The sequence below is a fragment of the Eptesicus fuscus genome, chromosome 20 (assembly GCF_027574615.1).
Source record: "Eptesicus fuscus isolate TK198812 chromosome 20, DD_ASM_mEF_20220401, whole genome shotgun sequence".
In the NCBI taxonomy this organism is placed as follows: domain Eukaryota; kingdom Metazoa; phylum Chordata; class Mammalia; order Chiroptera; family Vespertilionidae; genus Eptesicus; species Eptesicus fuscus.
Window position 1 is genome coordinate 24899570 of NC_072492.1, and position 26418 is coordinate 24925987.

General features: G+C 45.9%; 1 protein-coding gene across 1 annotated transcript; it reads right to left on the minus strand.

The window, feature by feature from the left end:
- Positions 1-22267: 22267 nt before the first annotated feature.
- Positions 22268-22549, minus strand: SMIM36 (small integral membrane protein 36). The gene has a single exon (XM_054709573.1). It carries the CDS (start codon positions 22547-22549, stop codon positions 22268-22270), a length of 282 nt encoding a protein of 93 aa, XP_054565548.1.
- Positions 22550-26418: the final 3869 nt, after the last annotated feature.

The following is a 26418-nucleotide window of genomic DNA, read 5'->3' on the forward strand; positions in this document are numbered from 1 at the left end:
CAAGCCAGACATTGGCCTTTCCCAGCCTGAGCTTGTATCTCTATGGCAAAACTACCTGTCTGAGGTCAATTCCCACTTAACACTTTTTCAGTGGCATAGAAGGCATGTCAATTCCATTTGTGGGAGGGTCAAAACTTGGCAGTGTTGGCATTGTGGAGTTTGATTCTTGCAGAATCAGGTTAAGCAACAAAATAAAAGACTTGAAATTTTTTTTTTTATTGGCTTAGAGAAGGAGAGAGAGAGAGAGAAGAGAGAGAGAGAGAGAGAGAGAGATGCTGTCCCACTTATTTTTATATTCATTGAATATTAAGCTACACATAATTCTTGTATGTGCTCTGACCACGGACTGAACCCGCAATCTTGGCCTATTGGAACGATCCTACAACCAACTGAGCTACCTGGCCAGGGCCAAAACAAAATACTTTTAAAGTTTAGAAAGAAATATATAAGATACAAAAAGTACAAACAGAAGGAAAGTCCTTAACTCAAGTTTAAAATAAGTTAGATTTACAGGTGCACGAGGAGACATACAGGATTTATAACCACCTGACCTGCCCTTCTGCTCAGTCAGCAGGGATTACATAGTCACGAAGTAACAATAGTCACACAGCTGGAAAAGGATTGAGTCTCCCTAAGATCTCTCCACCTGACAGCGCCTCAATGCCAGTGATATGGTTGGGAACCAGTGACATCATCTCTCACGCTCCCCACTCTCCCCTCCCTCTCCTTTCACTTTCTCCTTTGAGAGCAGGGTGTGCCGTATCTAATGTTGAATCCAGTCCTGTATCCATAGTCCATAGTTCTTACACATGATAGACAATTGATAACATATAAACAATACCTGACTTTACAGCAGTCCAGGTGAAAATAGACCAGGAGTTTTAATTGGTGTTAGTTAGCCATATGATGGAGCTGCCAGGAATACCGAGATTGCCTTGGGCTGTGTTAACTGTAAGAGAACTCAGTACTCTGTGCTGGGCAGACATGTCCAACAAACATTGTGTCCCATTCTGGCTATCACATTTAATGAGAGATATCAAAATTGGAGACTGTCCAAAGAAGAGTGAACACATGGATGGCAGTATAGCAAAGTGGTTAAGGCCATCTACTTTAAAGTTAGATGGACTTGCCCAGATGGCATGGCTCAGTGGGTGAGCATCAACCTATGAACCAGGAGGTCATGGTTTGATTCCCGGTCAGGCCACATGCCCAGGTTTGGGGCTTGATCCCCAGTGTGGGGGCGTGCAGGAGGCAGCCTATCAGTGATTCTCTCTCATCATGGATGTTTCTATCTCTTTCTCCCTTCCCCTTCCTTTCTGAAATCAATAAAAATATACTTAAAAAATAAAAATAAAGTTAGATGGACTCAGGTCCAAGCCCTGATACTTAACCTCCCATTCTCCGTTTTCTCATCTGTACAGTGGAAATAATGCACAGTGACTACCTCATGGAATTATGGCAAGGGTTATGAGGAGGATGGTAAATTATGATTTACATTGGGAGGAATTAGAGTTGTTTAGTTGAAGGCTTAGGAGTGAGGGGGCGCTGTGAGGGAAGTGAATGGAAGGCGATGTCTATCTTTAGATACGTGAACAACTGTTATTGGGAAGAGGTATTGGGCTTATTTTGGGTAGATTCATATAATTAGAATTAGGTCAACAAGTAGGATTTGCCAAGAAGATAATATCGCCTCAACACGTGGCAGAAATTTTGACAGGATTGCTTACACATGAAATTCAAGACCACAGTGTTCATGCCGATGCCGATGTCCATGTCTTAGGATGGTGCAGAGCAAAGTCCTGCACTGGGCGAGTGAGTTTGGGCTCTCAGGGGTTCTCAAACTTGACTGCGCCTCAGAATCATCAGGAAGTAGAGCTCAGGGATCTCTAATAAGCACCTGAGGTGGTTCTGATAAACCTGGCTTGTGTAGGCAACGTAGACCCACTGCACTAGAGGATGGGTCCCCTTCCCCTTGTGTTAGGCTCTGGTGGGATTCTGGCAGGAAGGTGCTTCAAGCAAGGAGACACGAAGATAAGAAAGTGCCAAACATATTTTGGAGGCATTTGGTTAGAATTGTTAAAGAGAAAAACCACAGCCCCCAAATGGCATCACGTGTGCTAAAATCTTATGATACCAAACACATATATATATATATATACATATATATATATATATACACACACACACACACACATATATATATATATGTATATATATACACACACACACACACACATATATATATATATATATGTTTGGTATCATAAGATTTTTGTTAATCCTCACCAGAGGATATTTTTCCATTGATTTTTAGAGAGAATGGAAGAGAGAGGGAAACAGAGAGAAAAATCGATGTGAGAAAAACACATCAATTGGTTGCCTCCTGAATGCGCCCCAACCAGGGCCCAGGCCAGGTAGGAACCTGCAACCAAGATACGTGCCCTCAACTGGAATCGAACCTGGGACTCTTTGGTCCACAGGCCAATGCTCTATCCACTGAGCCAAACTGGCTAGAGCCCAAACATATATTTAATACTTGACCTATTTGCTGTTTCAGCCTCTCTAAAAAATGTGATCGTAACCAACCAGTCTGGAATTTTCTGGTCGGTCAAGCATCAGTAAGGTAATCTGTAACATGGGCCCTTTTCATCCCCCAAAGAAAGAAGAGGCAATCTGCATGATTACCCTCCCTCCCAAGAAAAAGGTGATATCCCAGCACCAAATATAATCCCTTCTTTTCTTTTGCTATTAGCTCCCTTGCCCCACCCTCTTCCTATAAAATCCTTCCATTTGTACAACCCATCAGAGCACCTTTCTAGTTACTAGGTGGGAGGCTGCCTGATTCTTAATAGCGTAACAAATCCAATTAGATCTTCAGATTTACTTGATTGAATTTTGTTATTTTAACAGATGGGAGGTGTTAAGTAGAAGAGTGGATGGGAGTCTAGTCGGAAAGAAGTTAGGGCCAGTTTGTGGCGAGCTTTGGATGCTAAGTAGGGGAGTTTGGAGGTTACCGAGCAAGGTTCCATGATAAACATAATGCAAAGCTAGCCACAGACATTTCTTATTCTGGAAGGGTGAGCTAAACGATGACTAAAGGCAATTGCAGACACAATATTCCTCCCCTCTTGGAGTTCGCCACCTTGGAACCTGTGCAATTAATCGTCACCTTCTGTTTGGTTCATTCCAGAGCTATGCTTAGACGATGTGAAGTGATGGATTGAATCATAACACTGATGTTCTTTTCCACCTCCAGCACGGAAAACAAGAAGGGCTTTCACTTTCATAGTTCTCCCGAGCAGTAGAGGCAGCACCCATGGGTCTGCTCAGCTGCAGAGCAACAGTTTCAAGATCACAGTCTCGATGGCATCAGAGGTGCCAAGTTCAGAGTTTTCACCTTCAGGGACAAGTTCCCTCCTAAGTCCAGCCCACTGAATTCCTTAACGTCAGCTCTTGTTCTTATCTCAAGGCAATTCTTAAATTAATGAGTTGCAGCTATTAGCTCTGCTGAGGAGCATGCACAGTCGCAGGAGGGGGAAATGAGGCCACCAGGGAGAAGCAGCTCGGTGTTCTGAGACAGCAGACAGAGCCCGGGACCGAACTGGTCACACGGACCAGGACCAATTTAAGCTGAATAAATCACAGGAGGCAGAAAAGACCATGGGGCTGCCAGAAGCTATAGGTTTCAAGGCTTGCTTTTCTTTCTCAGCTGTGGGATTGGGGTCAGTCAGGTCCATCACCTGTGGAATGAGAGTAGAGACACCAGCCTCGAAGAGGGTTGGCAGCCTGTGTGAAGCTCCTAGGACCATTCTTTTAGGTTGAGTTCGTGATGGTCTCCCCTGCAACCTGGCTCTCGGCTGGGCTAACACACGACTTGCTTGGTCCTACTTTTATGCCTTCATGAAAATAACCACTATATTCTTTTCTTTTTTTTTGTTTTATATACCTATATATATCTATATATATATGTATATTTGGAAAAAAATTTATAGATTTAAAAAATATATATTTTTATTGATTTTTTACAGAGAGGAAGGGAGAGGGATAGAGAGTTAGAAACACTGATCAGCTGCCTCCTGCACACCCCTTACTGGGGTTGTGCCCGCAACCAAGGTACATGCGCTGGACCAGAATCGAACCTGGGCCCCTTCAGTCCACAGGCCGATGCGCTATGCACTGAGCCAAACCAGTTAGGGCAATTTTATAGATTTTTTAAAAATTTGGGGTGACATTGGTTAATAAAATTATACAGGTTTTAGGTAGATAACCCTACAACCCATCATCTGCCTATTGTATTGTGTGTTTATCACCCCAAGTCTAGTCTCCTTCCACCACCATTTGTCCCCCCTTTATTTTCTTTTACTTCCCTCCTTGACAACCACTATTTTCTAGGATTGTCTTTCCTATTTGAGTCACATCCCCAGCCAAACCCATCTAAATTTGCGTCTTTTCATGGAGACACTATAATGATATGCTGACGAGTTTGGGAGTTGGATTGGCTTCCTAGGGCTGCTAGGAAGACAAAGTGCTTAAAACTGGGTGGCTTCACATCGCAATTAGACAAGAAGAAGAAATAAAAGGCATCCAAATTGGAAAAGAACAAGTAAAGCTGTCTTTATTTGCAGACGACATGATATTGTACATAAAAAATCCGAAAGACTCCGTCAAAAAACTAATAGACTTAATAAATGAATTCGGCAATGTAGCAGGATACAAAATTAACTCCAAGAAATCTATGGCCTTTCTATACACCAATAGTGAACTTACAGACAGAGAGACTAAAAAGGCAATCCTATTTACCATCGCACCAAAAAAATTAAGATACCTAGGAATAAACTTAACTAAGGAGGTAAAAGACCTATACACGGAAAACTACAGGACACTGAAAAAAGAGATAGAGGAAGACGTAAACAGATGGAAGAACATACCATGTTCATGGATTGGTAGAATCAACATCATTAAAATGTCCATACTACCCAAAGCAATCTACAGATTCAATGCACTCCCCATTAAAATACCAATGGAATATTTCACAGACCTTGAAAGAACTCTCCAAAAATTCATCTGGAATAAAAAAAAGACCCTGAATAGCCACAGCAATCCTGAGAAAGAAGAATAAAGTAGGAGGGATCTCAATACCAGATTTCAAGCTGTATTACAAAGCCACTATTCTCAAAACAGCCTGGTACTGGCACAAGAACAGACATATAGATCAATGGAACAGAATAGAGAATCCAGATATTGACCCAAACCACTATGCTCAATTAATATTTGACAAAGGAGGCATGAACATACAATGGAATAAAGACAGTCTCTTCAATAAATGGTGTTGGGAAAATTGGACAGATACATGCAAAAAAAATGAAGCTAGATCACCAACTTATGCCATACACAAAAATAAACTCAAAATGGATACAGGACTTAAACATAAGACGGGAAACCATAAAAATACTAGAGGAATCCACAGGCAGAAAAATCTCAGACATATGCCAAAAGAACTTCTTCACCGATACTGCCCCTAGGGCAATGGAAGCTAAAGAGAAAATAAACAAATGGGACTACATCAAAATAAAAAGCTTTTTTTACAGCAAAAGAAACTATCAACAAAACAACAAGAAAGCCCACTGCATGGGAGAACGTATTTGCAAATGGTATCACTGATAAAGATTTAATCTCAAACATCTACAGGCAGCTTATACAACTTAATAAAAGGAAGATAAATGATCCAATAAAAAAATGGGCAACGGACCTAAATAGAATCTTTTCAAAAGAAGACAGAAGGAAGGCCAAGAGACACATGAAAACATGCTCAACATCACTAATTATCCGAGAGATGCAAATCAAAACAACTATGCAGTACCATCTCACACCTGTCAGAATGGCTATCATCAACAAATCATCAAACGACAAGTGTTGGCAAGGATGCGGAGAAAAAGGAACCCTCGTGCACTGCTGGTGGGAATGCAGACTGGTGCAGCCACTGTGGAGAACAGTATGGAGTTTCCGCAAAAAACTGAAAATGGAACTCCCATTTGACCCAGTAATCCCACTCCTAGGAATATATCCTAAGAAACTGGGAACACCAATAAGAAAGGATATATGCACCCCTATGTTCATAGCAGCACAATTTACAATAGCTAAGATCTGGAAACAGCCTAGGTGCCCATCAGCAGATGACTGGATCAGAAAACTGTGGTACATCTACACAATGGAATATTATGCTGCCATAAAAAAGAAGGAATTCTTACCATTTGCAGCAACCTGGATGGAATTGGAGAACATTATGTTAAGTGAAATAAGCTAGTCAATGAAAGAAAAATACCACATGATCTCACTCATTTATGGATAATAAAGAACATTATAAACTTGAACAAAAAGATAGATACAGAGGCAGTAAAGCATCAAACAGTCTGTCAAATTACAGCAGGAAGGTTAGGGAGAGGTGGGGAGATAAGAGATCAACCAAAGGACTTGTATGCATGCATATAAGCATAACCAACGGATGCAAAACTCTGGGGGGTGAGGGCATATATGGGAGTGGGGTGGGGGGGGGGCAATGGTAAGATATGTACACATATAATACCTTAATAAAAAAAATTGAAAAAACAACACAAAAAACAAAAACTGGGTGGCTTCAAATAATAGAAAGTCACTGTCTTGTAGTTCTGGAGGCTAGACGCCTGCGGTCAAGGTGTCAACAGGGCCATGGTTTCTTGGATGGCTTGAGGGAAGAGTCCTTCTTTGTCTCCTCTGACTTCTGCTGCTTGCCCTCAACCCTTGGCACTCTCTGGCTTCTGGATGCTTCCCTCCAGTCCCCTGGCTGTCTTCTTCATGTGTCTCTCCTTGGCATCTTCCCTCTGAGCATGGGTATTTCTGTGTCCAAATTCCCACCCTTTTTAAAAAAATATATATATTTTTATTGATTTCAGAGAGGAAGGGAGAGGGAGAGAGAGAGATAGAAACATCAATGATGAGAGAGAATCATTGGTCGGTTTCCTCCTGCATGCCCCCTACTGGGGATTGAGCTTGCAATCTGGGCATATGCCCTTGACCGGAATTGAACACGGGACCCTTAAATCCACAGGCCGACACTCAATCCACTGAGTCAAACTAGCTAGGGCCAAATTTCTCCTTTTTATAAGGATGCCAGTCATGTTGGGTCATGGCCCATCCTAAGGACCTGATTTTAACTTGATGACTTCCGTGGAGACCCAATGTCCAGATAAGATCCCATTCTGAGGGGATTAGGACATCCACATATCTTTTTTTGGGGGTGGGGGTGGGGGAGGGCTGTCCTCTCAGTAAGTGCCCCTGTTGCTGCTGGTGTGCAACCTGGTAGGTGTGCCTTCGCCCCTGTAGAGGAGTTGGAGTTCCTAGCTGGATCACCGGCACCATTTTTTGCTATTAACATTACCACTCACCATTTGACTCTTCTTTCAGAAACATGATCATTGCTGGAAAATCCTCCAGCTTCCCACAAGAAAGGGCCTGGCTAGTTAGAATGCCCTGTAGTCACCTTGTCTCCACTTTCCAGCCAAGCACCCCAAGCAGAGGCAGCGCAGAAAGCCAGCGGGTGGGACCTCATGCATACCTAAGTGTTCTGGCACAGGCCTGGGTGGCGGGGCCCAGGCACACAGTGAACTGAACAGGGAAGGCCGGGGCAGGAAGAAAGGTGTGCTCAGAAAAAAGAACAATGACCTTCTGACTACCCAAGGCCCCAGGCCTGAATACTAAATGGTTGGGAGCCCAGAGACAATTGGGGTTTGTTCTAAAATCAAACCTGCTGTGATCACAGTATTGCAGTTAAGGTAGAGTTGGGTGCTTAAGTATTTAACGGTGAAAATCTCTCCCAAATTTCTGGTCCCAGGGCCAGATCTGCTACAACAGATTCTTGCGAACACGACCCAAGCCATGATATTGGTGAGCAGCTCTCCAGTGACTCTGTTCAGCACACGCATTGGTTGAATTTGGGGATGCATTGACTTTCTCCAAAGCCACATCCGTCGGCTGAATGTCCTCCCATTGCGGGGTAGAATCGCAGAGGAGCAGGATTCCCTTTGATTTCTGTTATCATGTGGGTAGCATTTATTTTTTTAATATATATATATTTGTTATTGATTTTAGAAAGGAAGGGAGAGGGGGAGAGAGACAGAAACATCAATGATGAGAGAGAATCATTGATTGGCTGCCTCCTGCATGATCGATCCATCAAGCCTGCAACCTGAGCATGTGCCCTGACCAGGAATCGAACAATGACCTCCTGATCCATAGGTCCCCACTCAGCCACTGAGCTCTGCCGGCTGGGTGTGGGTAGCATTTCATTGTAGTTGAAGGAACTCTGGTCTGGGATCAGGGGACCTCAAGTCTAGCTATCATTTTCTTTCCGTTGCCCCATGGGAATTTGGACTAATCTTGTCACTGCTGTTTCTCAGAGATAATGGCTGCTCTTTAAACTACCTTGTAATCAGCACACGGTCTGCATGGCGGCAGGGGCAACCACAATGACCTCTTATATAAGAGGTTACGACATTTCTTCTTATCTTTGATTTTTCGATGCTTCCTCATTTCTCTAGGCAAATTATAGATGGTCACATTTTACTTACCTTGAACTTAGCATTCACATGCACACAGTAAAAAACCAGAAGGGAAAAGCACATGGTGATTTACATGTGCACACGTGTGCAGACAGCAGGCATACATTCTCTCTCTCTCTTTCTCTCTCTCTCTCTCTCTCTCTCTCTCTCTCTCTCTCCCTCTTTCTCTCTCTCTCTCACACACACACAGACTCACACACACCTTTAAACAGCTAAACAGCCAGACCAGATGGAAATACATCTCAAGATACTGTACATGTAGGCAACCCTCTTAGACCCTTACTCAGAGCTTATACTCTTATTTTATAAGTAATTCTAACAGAACTTGTTTATCTAACTTCCATGTAGAATAGAAGCAGCAAACAGACAGAACAAATATGGGATACAGGAGGTAGACACGAGGAGAGCATGAATGTCTGGGTGCTGAATGCCCAGCCACGAGACAGACAAAAAAAGAAAACAATTTGAACAGAGCAATCTGGGGCCACTGAGTTTAGGGCTATTAATTGTTGGGCCTCCATGGATCCTGGCTTGCAGTGACGCAGCGAGGTCTGATCCCTTCTGTTTTGGAGGATGAATCATCTGGGAGGCTAAATTAAGTTCTGTCTCTTCTGTTTAGAAAGCATGCACATGGGCACTTTAGCTAAGGAAGAGTTATGTCTAAAATGTTAAAAACTTTCAAACAAGATTTGGCTCCTGAGAATCATGGAGTTGGAAGGCACTGTAGTCATACGAAAATTATAATTTGTGGAGTAGGCACTTGACAATAACTGTCTCCATTGAGCTGACCAACTCGATGTGGCCCCTGCTCCCCATTAATTGAAGTTGGTGAGCTAGACAGAGGAAGTCTTTTTGCCATCCCAATGGTTAGATGGATCTTACTATTTTTTCCAAAAATATACAGGAGGAAGTTAGAGGTAAAGAAGAGAATTTATCAGTTGCCACAATGATCCCATGTCCAAATATTCTTCCAAGTTCTCCCTTTCAAGCATGTCCCTGTATTTCCCAACATATCTACAACGTTCCCTCCCTACTCCATCTGCTCCATCCTGCCCCACCTCACAGGTCCAAGGCTCTTCCTGTTCTTCTGTCTGGCTCAGGGCCACCGCTTCCCCGGAGCCTTATGGAACCTTTAGTTGAAACTGATCTCTCCTCTAACCTTCCAAGGGGTGTTACTGATCTCTCTCTCTCATATGTTTCTATTTCTATCTTGTATTGCAGGTTTTTCTTTTCCTCTTTCCCCTTTATATAGTGGCTTCCTTTTCTTAATAACCTATAAATTGCTTGAGTGCAGAATCTGGATTTGATCCATTTCTGTGTCTCCATTAGTACCTGGCATAGTATCTTACACAGAAAGGGGGTTCGATGAACGCTTATTGAATGGCTACATGAATGAATGGAGCCAGCCAGTTCTTTTCCCTTTGCATTTGCTGTGGCTACGGTGTTGACACAGAGAACTAGGGGTTCTGGGGAGAACATGACTTTATTGATGAAAGCGTTCATATGGAAAATTAGCACTCTGACTCCTTTCCCCTGAGCGCAGTAACAATTTTCCCTCTTCTTAAAATGTGGGGCCTAAGCATGATGGCCCCTCTGAAATGGAGCGAAAGAAAGCCCTTAAACATCGCAACGTGGCCTTGCGTTTATGGCTGTAGCTGCTTCACTGGTTCTTAACAAAAAGCCGTCGACCAACACCTTATATTTGTGTGACATGCGGAGTTTGGGAAATGCTTTAATGGACAACAATCTCTTTTGGCTGTCACAACTAAATACAAGGGCAGATAGGACAGTTGTGATTATCCTGGCTTTTCAGAAGAAACATTTTACTTTATAAATCCCTAAGCTTCCGTTATTGCCTTTAGCGACGGCCTACAGTTGGTTGTGTGTATTTTTTTGGAGTCATAACTCCGCTGGGGTTTACCAGTGAGTTGCATCATCCACAGCATCTCAAGTAGAGTGGGAAGGCCTTGGAAAGGGACTTGGAAAGCCTGGGTTCTGGTACTGCCCGTGACCCTGAGCAGGTGCTATGCCTTCCTGCCTCTCTTTGCTGTTGCCTTAGGAGAGCTTATGAATTTAGAAGTCAGAGCAGAACCCACCCCTGTGAGCCACGAGGTCAGAACGGGCATGGCAGCTCCTGTTCCCCGGAGAATCATTGTAACTCTTGGCACGAACGCTTGACATTTTTCAAGATGGAAAAATACGGAAAGGAGAGCCTGTGATACAGTCTTAGAGTGAGAGTGAGAAGAGAGCCAAGTCTGCCGTCTGGTCTCCCAGAAGCTGAGCGAGAGGAAACCAGTTCGTGCTCTTCATTCTCTGCTGCTTTAAGCGCCCTCCAAACAGCGCTGCAGCGTGATCGGGAATGCTGGGTTATGAGAGTGCGGGGATACACTAGGTAGGGTCATATGTCAATACACTTATTTTATTTAGAAAGTGAAAAAAGGTACCACCGTATACATACACTATGATTATTAACATGTAAAATATACATACAATTGGCAAAAATGCAACAAAATAGTATAGTGAGCATCTCTGGGTAATGCTATTGTGGGCGATTCCTATTTTCTTCTCTATACTTTGCTCAAAGTTTCCTCCAGTGAGTAGGAAATCCTTTTATAATCAGAAAAATATTTATGAATATTAATACAAAACAAGTATGTAATTACACTAAATGCTATTGGGGTAGTTAAAATAATCATTTCTTTTCTTTGTCATAGTTTTCAAGTTTACCTTTACAAACATGTGTTAATTTTAGCCCTAGCTGGTTTGGCTCAGCCGATAGAGCGTCAGCCTGTGGACTGAAGGGTCCTGGGTTCGATTCTGGTCAAGGACACATGCCTGGGTTGCGGGCTTGATCCCCAGTAGGGGGCGTGCAGGAGGCAGCCAATCAATTCTCTCTCATCATTGATGTTTCTATCTCTCTCTCCCGCTCCCTTCCTTTCTGAAATCAATAAAAATATTTTTTACAAAAAGAATTACTCAGATTTAAAAACAAGCAAAAGAATAAACATGAATTAATCTTAGAAGGAAAAACAGTCCCAAATTTGCCCACCACAAATTCATTCTCTCCTTTTTTCTTTCTAATGGAACCTTTTGTGTGTGTGTGTTGGTGGTGGTGGTGGGGGGGCGGGGAATGTCAATACACCAGCACAATTTTGCATCTTCCAGGCCTCCTTGCAGATGGGGGTAGAGCAGACATTTGATTAAGTTCTAGCCAATGACACTTAAGTAGGAGTTGCGTGGGTCTCTCAGCTGACTTGACTGGCATGTGCCCTCCTGTTCCTCTCCCTGCTGGAACTTAGACGTAAGGCTTGGAGCTGCAGCAGCCATTTTGTAAGAAGAAGACACCCCCAAGGATAGAGATCATGAAGGAAAGCTGGCAGAGCGGAAATAAAGGTGCCCGGGACACTGGGGACATTTGGAGTCACGGTACCAGGCTGAACCATCTCCCTCCCAACTTTAGGCTGCGGGAGCGAGAACCAAGTCCCCATCATGTTTTAGCTACCGTAGTTAGTGTCTTTTGTTGGTCATAGCTGAGCACAATTTCTAACTAATATATCCACTTAAAAACAAATAAAGAACTTTTTAATTCCTAATCAGTGCAACTATCTCAAAACAAGGTTTTTGGGTGTGGGTGTGTGGGGGGAGTCATTTGAAATTCACTTTGGATGGTAATAAAAGGCAATGTTCTGCTACACATTAAGGATGGTCTCCGCGGCTCCAATAAATCAAATCTGTTTCGCATTGTCGACGTTCCAGGCACAGTGGTAAGTTCATTATTTTTACATTTGGGGACAATAAGTGTGTTCATACATCCCGGCAACCAGGAAATCAGGGCATCGCCATATGCCTGAACTGAGACCGTTTGTCACGGAAGATGCTCCTTCCAAAGGGTGCAAAACAGGCCTGACGGGAAGAAGCACCCGCGTGGGGACCGTTATTTGAAATGTCAGCTGGAAAACATGTCAGGAAACGGGGTATGTGCAAGCCTCCTGTGAAGGAAAAAGACTCACCCCTCTGCTCAGCCTCCCTCTGCTGCCCCCTGATCAGCAACGATGCCACAACCACAGCAGCTTTTCGGAACAAGTCCTCCTGTCACTCATGGTTCGTTCTACAGGGCCCGGGTGGGGGGAGAGAGGAAAGGTCAGGAAAGAGGCAGGGTGCAAGGCCAAAAGGCCAGAGCCAGAAGGACCTTGGAGGGTTGTTCATTATCGTCAAGGCTTTCTTTTCGTAGAGGAGCAAGAGAGGTGTCATGACTTCCAGGAAGTTAGCGACGGGGTCACTACTGGAACCTGGAGCAGCAGCCCCTGGTTCTGTGCCAAGGCGAACGGAGAATGAGGAATGTGGGTGCAACCAAGCACAGAGTCCACGGGCTCATAGACATGGGAAGTCAAGGAGGGACGGGCAGGCGTTTTCCTGGGGGTTCAGTAGCGATGTCTCCATGGAGGAAAAAGTAAAGAGCAGAAGAGGAAGTTAGGGTGATTTGAGTGGCACGGGGGTGTGGGAACCCTAATCAGAGTACGCCGGACGTTCAAGGCCAATCTGCCATGGGCAGGTGTAAAAGCAAGGACACAGCAATCTTCCTGTAGGCACTGGGCAGGCGTGCCTTTCTGTAGCCCAAGTATCGACGTCACTGTTTGGAATGAAGCCTCTTTTGTCTACGTTGGTATAAAGATGTGTTGTTGCCCTGGCTGGTTTGGCTCAGTGGATAGAGCATTGGCCTAGGAACTAAAGCAGGGGTCCTCAAACTTTTTAAACAGGGGGCCAGTTCACTGTCCCTCAGACCGCTGGAGGGCTGGACTATAGTTTAAAAAAAACTATGAACAAATTCCTATGCACACTGCACATATCTTATTTTGAAGTAAAAAAACAAAACGGCACAAACACCCGCATGTGGCCCGTGGGCCATAGTTTGAGGATGCCTGAAGGGTCCTGGGTTCGATTTCGGTCAATGACACATGCCTGGGTTGCAGGCTCGATCCCCAGTAGGGGGCGTGCAGGAGGCAGCTGATCAATGATTCTTTCTCATCGATGCTGCTTGGTATGGCTCTGGTGTTTGCAACTGCATTAGCAAGGGTATTATGTTCGTAGGCTCCCATGTTTACTGTAACTGCTTTGTAAGCTACTTTGAGAACTGTTTTATCTAATGGCTCCTTGTTAGCAATGGCATCTTGATCTGCAATAAAGACTCTCCTATAGGCCTATGACTTCTCATGTCTTCTTCGTCTAATACCCGGCATCCATGATGGTCCAGTTCATGGCAGAGAAGGACCTGGGCACCCAACAGGGGGCCCGAATGGGTAGAGAGACAGCAGGACTCATATCTGCTGATCCAGTTTCTCAGCCTTTGCTGTGCTGGTGGAGACGGCTGAGTGACATCTGTGACATCATCGCGGCTGCTTCATACATGACCATGAACGGGCTGCATTTTGCTAGTCCTCATGCAAAGGGACATCAGAGCAGCCCCACCTCCTCCCTGCTGTGTCTGGGACAGATGGTCGCCACAGGAGAGTAATTCCTGTTTCACAATTGAAGCAAAAAGTCTTCCTTTTCCCAACAAAGTCATCACCAAAGGATGGGGATTTTCTACTTTGTTCAGTCTCCTGCTGGGACTGTGGGGAGCTGAAACAGACATATAAGACACTCACTCAAGATTCAGCCAGAAAAGGACTCAAAAGAAATGAGTAGGAGCCAAGCTGGGATGGCTCAGTGGTCACGGTTTGATTCTGACTTTGGCACATGCCTGGGTTTCGGGCTCCATTCCCAGAAGGGGGCATGCAGGAGGCAGCTTATCAATGATTCTCTCTCATCATTGATGTTTCTCTCTCTCCCTTCCTCTCTGAAATCAATATATTAAAAAGAAAAGAAAAGAAAAAAATATATATATTTTAAAGGAAATGAGTAGAATTTCCAAATTAACCTTTTGCACTCGGATGTCGAGTGTGACTCGACACGGTTAGCATTAGAATAAAGAAATCGAGAAAAAAGCAAGCGAGTGCAAAAACAGAACAACTTACCTTGGAATCTAAAAAGAAAAAAAAAAAATGGATCAAGGAATTCTGCCAAAACATCCTTGGCAGTACAGAGATGTAGTCCAAACTGGAAAGTTACTACTTCTCATTTTATATAAAATAAATATTTCCTAGACCAAGTTCCTAGATGGGGTTCCCATCCCCAGTCATCCAGAGCAAAACCTGGGGTCAGGAGATTGGCGGCTGATTGTTCCTGTTACACAAAGACAAAATCAGGAGGCAGCACGGTGGAGTGTGAGAGCAGTGGTCTCCAAGGTGAGGCGCAGGGAGCCCCACATAATGAACATGTACTTTATAAATATTTGCCCATGTTCATATATAATGCATGAATCTACACTTACCTGAATGCATGTATTATTTAAATAGGTATAAGTGTATGCTTATTTCAATATATATGTACACTTGTTTAAGCACATACAAAAGTGAGTACTAAGTTTCCTCACTGAAAGGAATGTATGCTCACAGGTATTGGGAGTTCACTGGTTCAAAGAATGGGCTTTAGCGTCTGAGCTGCCAAAAACATATAAAATAGAGAAAATGATAGCACCTCCTATGGTTGTAGGGAAGATTCAGAAAATATTCTGCAAAGTGCTTGGTAGTTTTTCCTGCTATTTGGCCAGCTTCCTGAGCGCAGATCTCACATCTGTCCTGTGTGTCGTGGGACCTGGGACAAGGTTTGCACAAAGTAGGTGCTTTACAAATACCTGTTGAGTGGATGGATGGCGGTCAGTAGGTCCATGTGGTGCTTCCACACTGACGTAACTCCACCTGCATCTGTGCTGCACAGGCAACAACAGTGAAATACATGCGTGATAATGGCATCATGATTGATTCCCGCCCTGTATAAAACCAGGCAAATCATTCACAAAGGTAGGCAATTTATTTTTAGTAACAAATGACTGGCAGCACACCTCCCAACTGATGGTGACTCACCAATGCGCTGTCCACTGTGCACGGGCATGCTGATCCATATGCTTCCATGGGTCTGAACCAACTGTTATCACCAGACTTAATTCCACCTCGTGATCTAATCTGAATGGGGGGACATATTTACACATCTATATATATAAAAGACTAAGCGACCGAATGACTGAACAACCAGTCCACCCATTGTTATGATGCACACTGACCACCAGGGAGCAGATGCTCAATGCAGGAGCATCTGCTCAGTGAGCTTACCGAGTGGCAGTGGCAGCAGGTACATGGGGCTGGGATGAGTGGAGCAGTATGGGCTCCTCCCAGCTGCCTGTCGTTTCATGAACTACTACATCCCTCGGGAGATGTCGGGAGATGTTGGACTGCTGGTCTCAGCCTGGCCTGTGGGGATTGGTCCGAAACTGGTAGTCCAACATCCTCCGAGAGATGCCGGATTGTGAGAGGGACAGGCCAGGCTGAGGGACCCTACCATTGCACGAATCTGTGTACTGGGCCTCTAGTCACAATATAAATACTGCTTCTTTATAAAACCCAAAAGGGGAAAAGGAGAGAAATGAATGTAAAGCTTAAGAGAAGAGACCTAACTTCAATAAAGGGAGACTTTCCTTTTTCCTTTTTTTTTTTAAAACATGTTTTTATTGATTTCAGAGAGGAAGGGAGAGGGAGAGAGATAGAAACATCAATGATGAGAGAGAATTATTGATCAGCTGCCTTTGCACTCCCCCTGCTGGGGATCGAGCCTGAAACCCGGGCATGTGCCCTTGACCGGAATTGAACCCAGGACCTTTCAGTCCGCAGGCCGACGCTCTATCCACTGAGCCAAACCAGCTGGGGAAAGGAAGACTTTCTTGATGACGAGAGGTGTTCAGTCTTGCTGCTATTAAAGAAGCCATTTGTTTCCTTGTGTGGAACTGGCTTTCTCCTGAGCATGGTTATAAAGACTATTAAACACACAAACTCTTCTCCAAAATTCTATCATAATATTAGCTTTTCTCTTCCCTCCACCCCCCCTCACATGGTAAGCAAATTTTCCCTGATAAATTTCTATGATAAGAATGGCTTTATCGATTCTGACAAACAGTTCAGATTCCAAATTCCACAGCCACGTTTCTCCCACGAAGCCGCTCTTGGGCCATTCTAAGCCCTCCTCGGAGGAGCATGCTGTTCTCTCTCTCGGTCCCCTTCATCCTTCCAAACCCAGTTCTCTTTCTGGTGTCTTCGGGGCTTTGCAGGCCTGCCGCTGAGGCCACCAGGCAGCAGCTGTGCCAACCGAGAGCCAGCAGATCCCAGCAGATGGCTGGTGTTTAATTCCATCACAGTTGGATATAGAGAAGCCTTGAACAAAAAAATAAATATGGGCAGACAACTTCTCTCTCTCTCTTGGGAGGATGTGAAATAGATCTTTCTTCTTTTTTTAAAAAAATATATTTCATTGATTTTTTTTTTTGCAGAGAGGAAGGGAGAGGTAGAGAGAGTTAGAAACATCGATGAGAGAGAAACATCAATCAGCTGCCTCCTGCACACCCCCTACTGGGGATGTGCCCACAAGGAAGGTACATGCCCTTGACCGGAATCGAACCTGGGACCCTTCAGTCCGCAGGCCGACGCTTTATCCACTGAGCCAAACCAGTTAGGGTTCTTTCTTCTTTAAAAAAAAAATATTTTGTTGATTTTATTAGAGAGAGAGAGAGAGAGAGATGAGAGAGCTGCCTCCTGCAAACCCCCTACTTGGGGTCGAACTCACAACCCCAGGAATTGAACCAGCGACCTCCCGGTGCTCAGGTTGCTGTTCAACCTCTGAGACACACCAGCTTAGTGCTAGGATCTTTCTTAATCCCTGTGTCACAAAGACCTTACCTGGAAGGTCAAAGTCCAAATGTTTCCCCGGCCTGCGGGGTCTTCTAACGGGGGTACCGAGGCGGCGCACCTAAGAGAATGAGAAACAGACAAGGGACGCAAAGAATGGAGGCAAGTCAAAGGGGTTTCTGATCAAGCCTCAAAACTTTATTTTTACAGCGTTCCTTATATGTGATTTCTAGAAGGGTGGATGCCTAGGAGGGGTGGGGGCTGACTTAGATAATCGGCTAAAGTCGTAACTATAGATAAAGGGTGTGGCGGTTGAAGGGCGGCTACAGAAGAAATGCTTTGTCCTCAGGCAAGAGGAAGTGGGCCTAGTTACAGTAACTTACTGAAGGTCAGAGTTAATCCTTTGACCGACTCTTGGTTCCTGACACAAATGTGCTGTTAAGACAGAGGGAGATAAAATGTTCTCTTCCTTTTTCTATTTCAACCACTACTGTTCTCAGGGAAGATGAAGTAATGGGAAGAAGGCTATCCTTGACACTCTTTTTATTTTGTTTTTTATTTTTCTGTCCTTGATACTCTTTACAAAAATATGTTTATTTATTTCAGAGAGGAAGGGAGAGGAAGAGGGAGAGCAAGAGACAGAAACATCAATGATGAGAGAGAATCATTGATCGGCTGCCTCCAGCACGCCCCCTACTGGGGATTGAGCTTGCAATCAGGGCATGTGCCCAGATTGGGCGGTCCTTGATACTCTTGTGCGATACTGGACTGTGTCTGCCCTCGGATTCTCAGAGAAGTTTCCCCTAATCCAGGGGATGTCTTACTCAGTGCTCCCCCAAAGTTAAAGCAGTGAGAGACAAAGCACAATCGTGTGGGCTTTCTGCCTCCAGCATGCTGAGTCACTCTGGGATTGTCCGGATTCTGGGCGGCTGTGGAACTAAAGGGTAAACTCGGGACTAAGTCAGAATCTCTGGGTTCTGCTAATCACATTCTGCCAACCTAAAGGTTTTATGCAAGACAAGCCGAAACTCCCCCTACACATTTTCAGGCAGATAAAACAATGCGGCGGCACTCGCTGAGTGGGTTTTGAAGTATCTATGGGCTATCTGGAGGGACTTGGATACTTTAGGGCTAATTCTGACTTTGTGTTCCAAAAGAACCCTGTCACCACCCAAAGGGCCTGGAAATGTTAAGCATCCCACCAGTGCTGTAAACATGCCCTTTAGTCACTGTATTTGTTGGCTAGGGTTGGCCTAACAAAGTTCAACACACAAGCCGAGTGGCTTAAGCAACGAGGGCATGTTGTCTCCGAGTTCTGGAGGCCAGAAGTCTGAGAGGAAGGTGTGGGCAGGGCTGTGCTCCCTCTGAAGGCCTGGGGAGATGAGGACAAATATGTGATTCCTTAATCAATAAAGAAATAAAAAAAATAAAAATAAAAAAAGAGAGATAGAAGCATCAATGATGAAAGAGAACCATTGATCGGTTGCCTCCTGCATGCCCCACACTGGGAATTGAGCCTGCAACCCAGGCATGGAATCGAACTGTGACCTCTTGGTTCATAGGTCAATGAACCAAGGATCCGTTCCAGGCCTCTTTCCCGCCTTCTGGTAGTTCTGGAATCTACTGTAATCTTCACGTGGGGTTCTTTTTGCATATGTGTCTGACTGGTCAAGATTTCCCCTTTTTGCCTTCCTCGTGCTCCTTCGAGAGCCCTATCTCTTACCTGCCTGTGTTTGAAAATGTTGTGATTTATTTCTTATTTTGGAAATAAATCCCTGTCTCCCCGTGGAATTACTAGTTGCGCAGCCATTACGTTCAAACTAATGTCTTCAAATCTGGTGACCAAGAAGTTACTTTGCGCATCCAAACACTGCCTTCTTTCTGCTTCTTTATGGGCTTAGGATACTTCCTGTTTTGCCTGTTTTTAACTCATTGTCCTCCCATCGGGCACAGTTTTTATGAAAGCAAATGCCATGTTTGGCCTAGTTTGGATGATAGCTGTGGGAAGGACACAAACAAAATACTTGCGAATCGAGGGAAGAAAGGGAGAGAACGGAATTTACCAGGAATCAACTACCCGCCTGATGCTTTTTATTCTTGTGTCATTGAACTCTCTGCTCGCCTATGCGATAGACACACTTTGAGCTAGTTTGGTGATAAGGAAATGGAGGCTCAGGGAAGCGTAGACCACACAGCTGGTCCGCGTGGGAGGCAGGATTTGAACTCAGTTCAAGACGTGCGCCTCCTGCTCTTGGCTTTTCACAGCTGTTCAAGCACAGTCGCAAACCCATGTTTGTTCCCTACCATCTCTCTCCCGGGCTAGAATTGTGTATCCGGCAACTGCTCTATAATGTCTGTTAAATAATCAAGTGGTCTTTCTGATTTTCTTCTCTGAGTAAAATGACCATGAGTTCCAGCAGAAGCAAAATAAGTCATTGTAATTTGGCCAGGAGAGTGAGGTAGAGTGGATCAAGGGCTTTGCCCCCAAAATGCCAAGCTCGAATCTCCTTCTATCACTGCCTGCTATTGAGGTTTTTATCTCTCACTTAGCTTCCAAAGTCTTTTTCTTCACTTTAAAATGAGTATAATGTTGCTCAACTGGCATGGCTCAGTGATTAAGCATTGACCTATGAACCAAGAGGTCACGGTTCGATTCCATGCCTGTATTGCAGGCTCAGTCCCCAGTGTGGGGCATGCAGGAGGCAACCGATCAATGGTTCTCGTTCATCATTGATGCTTCTATCTCTCTTTTATTTTTTATTTTTTTTATTTCTTTATTGATTAAGGTATCACATAATTGTCCTCATCTCCCCATTCCCAGCCCACACCCCTCCCCACACATGCCCCCACCCCCCTGTTGTCCTTAACCGCTGGTTAGGCTCATATGCTTGCACACAAGTCCTTTGGTTGATCTCTCCCCTTTACCCCCACCCTCCTCTACCCTCCCCCTGAGGCCCGACAGTCTGATCTATGCCTCCTTGTTTCTGGGTCTGTTCTTGTTCATCAGTCTATGTTGTTCATTATTTCCCCTAGATGCTTCTACCTCTCTTTTCCTTTCCCTTCCTCTCTGAAATCAATCCTATCTAATAAAGGAGGAATATGCAAATTGACCATCATGCTATAACAAACTGGCTGCGCCCATAGTGGAGGCAGGAGTTCCGTAACACAAGATGGCTGTGCCCACAGCAGAGGCGGGGATCCCGTAACACAAGATGGCTGCACCCACAGCGGAGGCCAAGTTCCTGTAATGAGCCTTAACAGCAAACAGCAGAGACCTGAGGCTGCTTGGCACTGGGCTGGGGCAGGGGACCTGAGGCTGCGCCCCCCGCCTGGTGGGGCTTGACAGGGGACCTCAGGCCATGCCCCCTGCCCCGACACCAGGCTGGGGGACCTCAGGCCATGCCCCCTGCCATGCAGGGCTTGGTGGGAGACCTCAGGCTGCACACTGTGCCCCAGCGCCAGGCTGGGGAACCTCAGGCCATGTCCCTGCCCCGGCGCCGGGCCAGGTGACCTGAGGCTGCGACCCCCGACCTGGCGGGGCTTGATGGGGATGGGGCCGGCCGGGTCTGGATCTCGCCCAATGGGGGTGGCGCTGGCTGGGTCTGGGTCTCGCGCCATTTCAAGGCGCACATGGGTGGGCGGGGACTTGACTCTGGTTCCCGTGGCGCTTCCCAGACTCAGACAGGAGGAAGATTTTCATATACATTTTACTAATTTTCTTTCATCTCTGACACTTCTATTATAGAGAAAGAGCAAATAGCAATATTAAAATATTTCCTCTAATGAATTCCCTTTTAATGTGCACGAATTTCATGCCCCGGGTCACTAGTAAGAATATATATTTTAAAAATGAGTATAATATTAATGTTGGTGAAGGTTTCCAATAATATACATAAAGGATCTTGCATATGGTAGGATTTCAACAAAATGAAAGCCACTGTTATTCTATTGGCAGAGACAATGAGAATAAGTAGGGGCCACATCACTTGGAGGCCTGCACACCCCACACTGGAGATTAAGCCTGCAAACTGATCAGGAATTGAACTGTGACCTCCTGGTTCCTGGGTCAATGCTCAACCACTGAGCCACGCCAGCCTGGCAATGGAGCTTAAGCTTCTTGACGAGAAGAATGAAGGGGAATAATATCACAATCAACATAACAGCTAACCCTATGTGCTAAGCACCCTCTCAAGTGCTTTCTGTGAATTAACTCACTTAAATACCCCAACAGCCCGCAGGCCCTACCACTAGCCCAGAGCCGCCTGCGGTAGCCCTGGCCACACAGCCTGTATTCTGGCCTGTCACAAGGCCAGTAAGGGTAGGAGGCAGAGTTTGAACCCAGGCTCTAAGCTTTGTCGATTAACCACAAAGCTCTGCAGTTACTGTGTTCCCATAGTGGCTCGAAGTGGGGAACAGGTGAGGAGCCGGTATGTATAGGAATAATAACCTAAAGTCTGCAACGGTTCTGTGGTTGATGGGCAAAGGAAGGATTCTCTAGGTAGGATAGATTCGAACTTGTCTCATGCTTCATCACACACACACACACACACATACACACACACACACACACACACACACACACACACACACACACACACTATTGCAGTCTCTTCTCAGCCCCCTACTCAAACGCCAGTCTCTCCTAGAAGTTGCATCATTGGGAAGGTACCAGTAACCAGCTCCCCTGTACAATAGCATCTGGGGGGCGTGCCCAAATGCCACGTTGGGTGTCTTACCTTAAGCGGTTGCTTTCTCCATAGGGGGTGCCGAGGAAGCAGACACTGAGACAGGCTCCCACTCAGGTGGCCCAGCAGGACCTGTGTGCCCAGAGGGCCGGAGCCCCTTGGGGAATGGCTGGTCCAGAGTGTCCTGTGCTCTCTCCCCAGGACCCCTCAGCCAGCCTCACACCACCGTGCTTTTCTTCCCTAGTGGAGCGGGATTTCCAAAATGAAGGTCGGGTCCCCGGGCCCAGGGGCCCCCTGGCGCGCTTTGCTGCATCACCACCAAGCGGATGGAGGGCTGGGCATCGAGCGTGGCCTCGGGCGTGGCCTCCTTGCTGGGGTCCTTGCCTCGGCAGTCGTACAGCGCGCAGGAGACGAGGAATACCAGGAGCAAGATGACGTAGCTCACAACCAGGATGATCAGGTTCAGGGTGACGGGGTCGACCTCCAAGTAAAACCCCATGGCGTCTCTTGCAGTTGGGAAGTGGGTTTAGAGAAAGGCCGAGGGGCCAGTCTCTTTGCAGGAAACAACCCTAGTTGATTGGAATGGCTACGTTGGCTCTGGGGTAAAAATACATTAATCCCCCGGGCTCCCGGAGACCTCCCAGGTAAAAGCTGCTCGGTTTAATAACTTAAGCTCTTGCTGTTAATACTATGGCCACGGAGACACAGATGCTGTCTCTCACCAGTTCAGCTGTGCCGAGAAAGAGAGAGGAAAAGAGGGGACCCAAGGGTTACCAGAGCCTGGTGTCCATACAGTTTACCCTCCAAACAGGCAGGGTGGTGGGCAAAGGCGAGTGCTGTTAATAAGCACATTATTCAAAGGTTGGATTGCCCTGGAAAGACTGTGAAGTGCGGTCACCTTTTATACAGGGAGGTTTAAATGCCACCTTTCATCTATACACGGAGTGACTGGGCAATCAGCACCATGGGCTTTGGGAAAAAATGAGTTTCTTTAATAGAAGGAGCACACCTAGGGTCTGGCGTTTTCACTCATTCATTATTTGTTAGTTTTTAAAATTCATTCATTCAGCAGGGCCTGGTTTGCCTCAGTGGATAGAGCATCAGCCTGTAGACTGAAGGGTCCTGGGTTTGATTCCGGTCAAGGGCACCTCGGTTGCAGGCTCAATCCCCGGCCCGGGTCAGGGCATGTATGAGAGGCAACCAATCGATGTGTCTCTCTCACATTGATGTTTCTTTCTCTCTCCTCCACCCCTCCCTCTCTTTTTAAAAATTAATGGGAAAATATCCTTGAGTGAGAATGAGCACAACAACAAAATATTTAAATTCATTAATTCAAAATACTTTTTGAGCTCTTCCTATGTTCCAGGCACCTTGCTAAGCAATAATAAGAGAAGCATTTAGTCCATCAGGGAAGATAGATATTAAACAAATAACCAGTTGAGCATGAAATACGTGCACATGAATGTTTAAGAACAGTGGGCATACATGTATAAAGGACAAGGAGAGGGGAACAGGCGGGTGTGGCCCAAGGCAGGTCAGAGAAAGCTTCCATGAGGAAGAGACGTGTAACCTCTGACCTGAAGGACAGACAGAAGGTAGCCAGGTGAGGACGGGCAGGGAAGATGCTTCTAGCCACAGGAACAGCATTTGTGAAAGATCCGAGAAGAAAGAAGCCTGGAGAATTGGGGGAAATGAAACAAGGGCAGTGTGGCAGGAGTATAAAGAATGAGGAGCTGAGGGGAGAGAGGTAGGCAGGGTCCGATCGCAAAGGAGCAGCTGGTGGGTCCTACCTAGGACTTTGCTCTTAATCCTGGAGCAATGGGAGGCCATTGCATCATGTGATGCAGGGGAGTGATGTGGTCAGATTTGCATTTTATTCATTTATTTTTTTAAATCTTAGCTGACCTTGTTTTTTAAAAATACGTTCTGATTGATTTTTAGAGAAAGAGGAAGGGAGAGGGATAGAAGTAGAAACAACGATGAGAGAGAAACATCATGGATCGGCTGCCTCCTGCACGCCCCTAATGGGGATCGAGCCCACAACCCAGGCATGTGCCCTAACCGGGAATCAAACCAGGAATCAAACCCTGGAAAATAAGCTGATTGAAGATAAAAACACAGATGTTCCTTGATTTATAAGTCATCATCCCCTCTCAGTTGTAGTCCCGGCCCAACAGTCCTGGATGGAGCCAAGGTCATGGCAGGACTCTGTGCTCAGAAGGGCCCCACACTTGGGTGAATGCTCTGCTGTCACCAACCTGCAATTTTTCAGAATTTTTTTATTTTGCACTGGCCTCACCAATTACGTATCTGGCCTTGGTCTCATCTATGCATTGTTGGCCGGACAGGGTCATTTCCCCAAGAGCTAATGGGACTCTTTTGATTAAAGGCCAACCCTCCCAGAGGTCTGCCAATTTCTTATCCTCATTAAGCCGAGCAGCTGAAGGCCAGTTTCCTCTGGAGCCTAGAGCTCGGGGATGCTGTAGAAAGGAGTTCTTATTGATCTGGAGGCCTTTTCCAAATAATATATTCCATGATTCTGTGGTTCTGGACTGACCTGTGGAATTACACTCAAGAAGATGAATGGTTCCCAAACACCCCAGGATTAGGGCCAACCTCATTGGAATCCATTAGACTTCTTAGGAAGACAGATTCCCAAATCAACCCAAGATCTATTGAATTAGAATTTGGGGGACTGGAGTCTGGGAAGCTGCACTGGATCATTCTGATATGCAACCAGGATGGAGAACCATGGCTACAGAAGTGGGTAAGAAGGATGTGTAAGGTTGTGTAGAAAACGGGCCACCAGAGCCTTGGTTGGCTGCCAAGAGATGTCCTGGAAGGCGGTCAACACAGAATTCAACACAGAATTCAACTCAGTCTGCGTTCTGAGTCCAGTGGTTCATTGGTTCACTTTGTCAAGATGAATCCTTTTCCTGGCGGCAATTCACATTTACCAAACTCCTAGGAGACTGATGTTTAGCACAGAATACCAGTGTATTAAGTTATAGTGAAAAATACAGCCATCATGGGGGGAAGGGCAATGGTAAGATATGTACACATATAATCCTACCTAATAATAGACAAATATGCAAATTGACCGTACCTTCGCTATGCCTGCTATTGGCCAGGAGGCGCAGGGGGGCGGGACTCGGGGGGGCCGATTGGGCCGGCGAGATGCTGAGCTCGCGTCGCCAGCAGCGGCTCGAGCTCAGCGTCTGCGCCATGGCTGTGCTGCGGCACAGAAGGGGCCTCTGGGGCAGCGAGCTCACGTCCCACCACGGACCATCAAAAGCGGGGGAGCTGGGTGCCTGTCCACTCAGGCACCAGGCCTTTCAGAAGCCTTCGCCTCGCCGGAGGTTTCTGAAAGGCCTGGTGCACCCGCGGACAGATACCCAGCTCCCTTGCGATCGAAAGCAAAAGCGTGGGAGCTGGGTGCCTGTCTGCTCAGGCACCAGGCCTTTCAGAAGCCTTCGCCGCGCCGGAGGCTTCTGAAAGGCCTGGTGCACCAGCGGACAGGCACCCAGCTCCCCCGTGATCGAAAGCGAAAGCGTGTAGGGGACCCTACACGTGCATGATTCAATCATGCACTGGGCCTCTAGTACCTTAATAAAAAAATGGGAAAAAAAAATACAGCCATCATAGGTCAGGAGGGCCTGGACTGGAATGATCACAGTTTTTTCTCCCTGGAGGCAGATCTGTCCAGTCTGTTTATAATCATCCGGCCTCTTGGTGAACATAGGATCTTGGCGAGTGGACCTGTCGGGTGCTTTTCGCACAGAGCTCCCGGGTCCCAGCGAGGCTTTCGGAGGCAGCGTGATGTACCAGTTCATTACTTCCTGCTGCCCACTCTGAACTCTGGCTTCTCGACTTCTACCATCAGCTGATGGCTGGACGGCACAGGCACTTCCGTATCACAGTATTTTAGGAAAGTTCTCTGACGGCTATAAATAGATGCCACAAGGATTTGCGAAAATTGACTGCATACACTTGAAATGAAACTGAAGTATACGCGCAGCAGCTCTGCTCTGTCAGGGGGAGTTTTCACATTGGTTCCAGGTTTCTCTGTGCAACAGCCAGAATCCTCCCTCGTGGTGGTTGGTCCGGTCTGGCCTCCTCTTGTCTGGCATTGTCTCGGTTCAGCTGATTCCCTCCCTGCTGCCCCAGCTTATCCTGTTCCAGGCTATTGTTGTTTGGATCCGCATCTTATTACTATCTGCAGAGGAGTGTTTGTTTTGTTTGTTGTTGTTGTTGTTTTGGTCTTTGTATCTACCAGTGCTCAAAGGTTAATTTAAGTTGAGCCTTGTGGAGGTTTCGCTTCCTTTCAATGTGGCTGGTGAAATGTTGGCTATTTGCTTTGCTTCATTA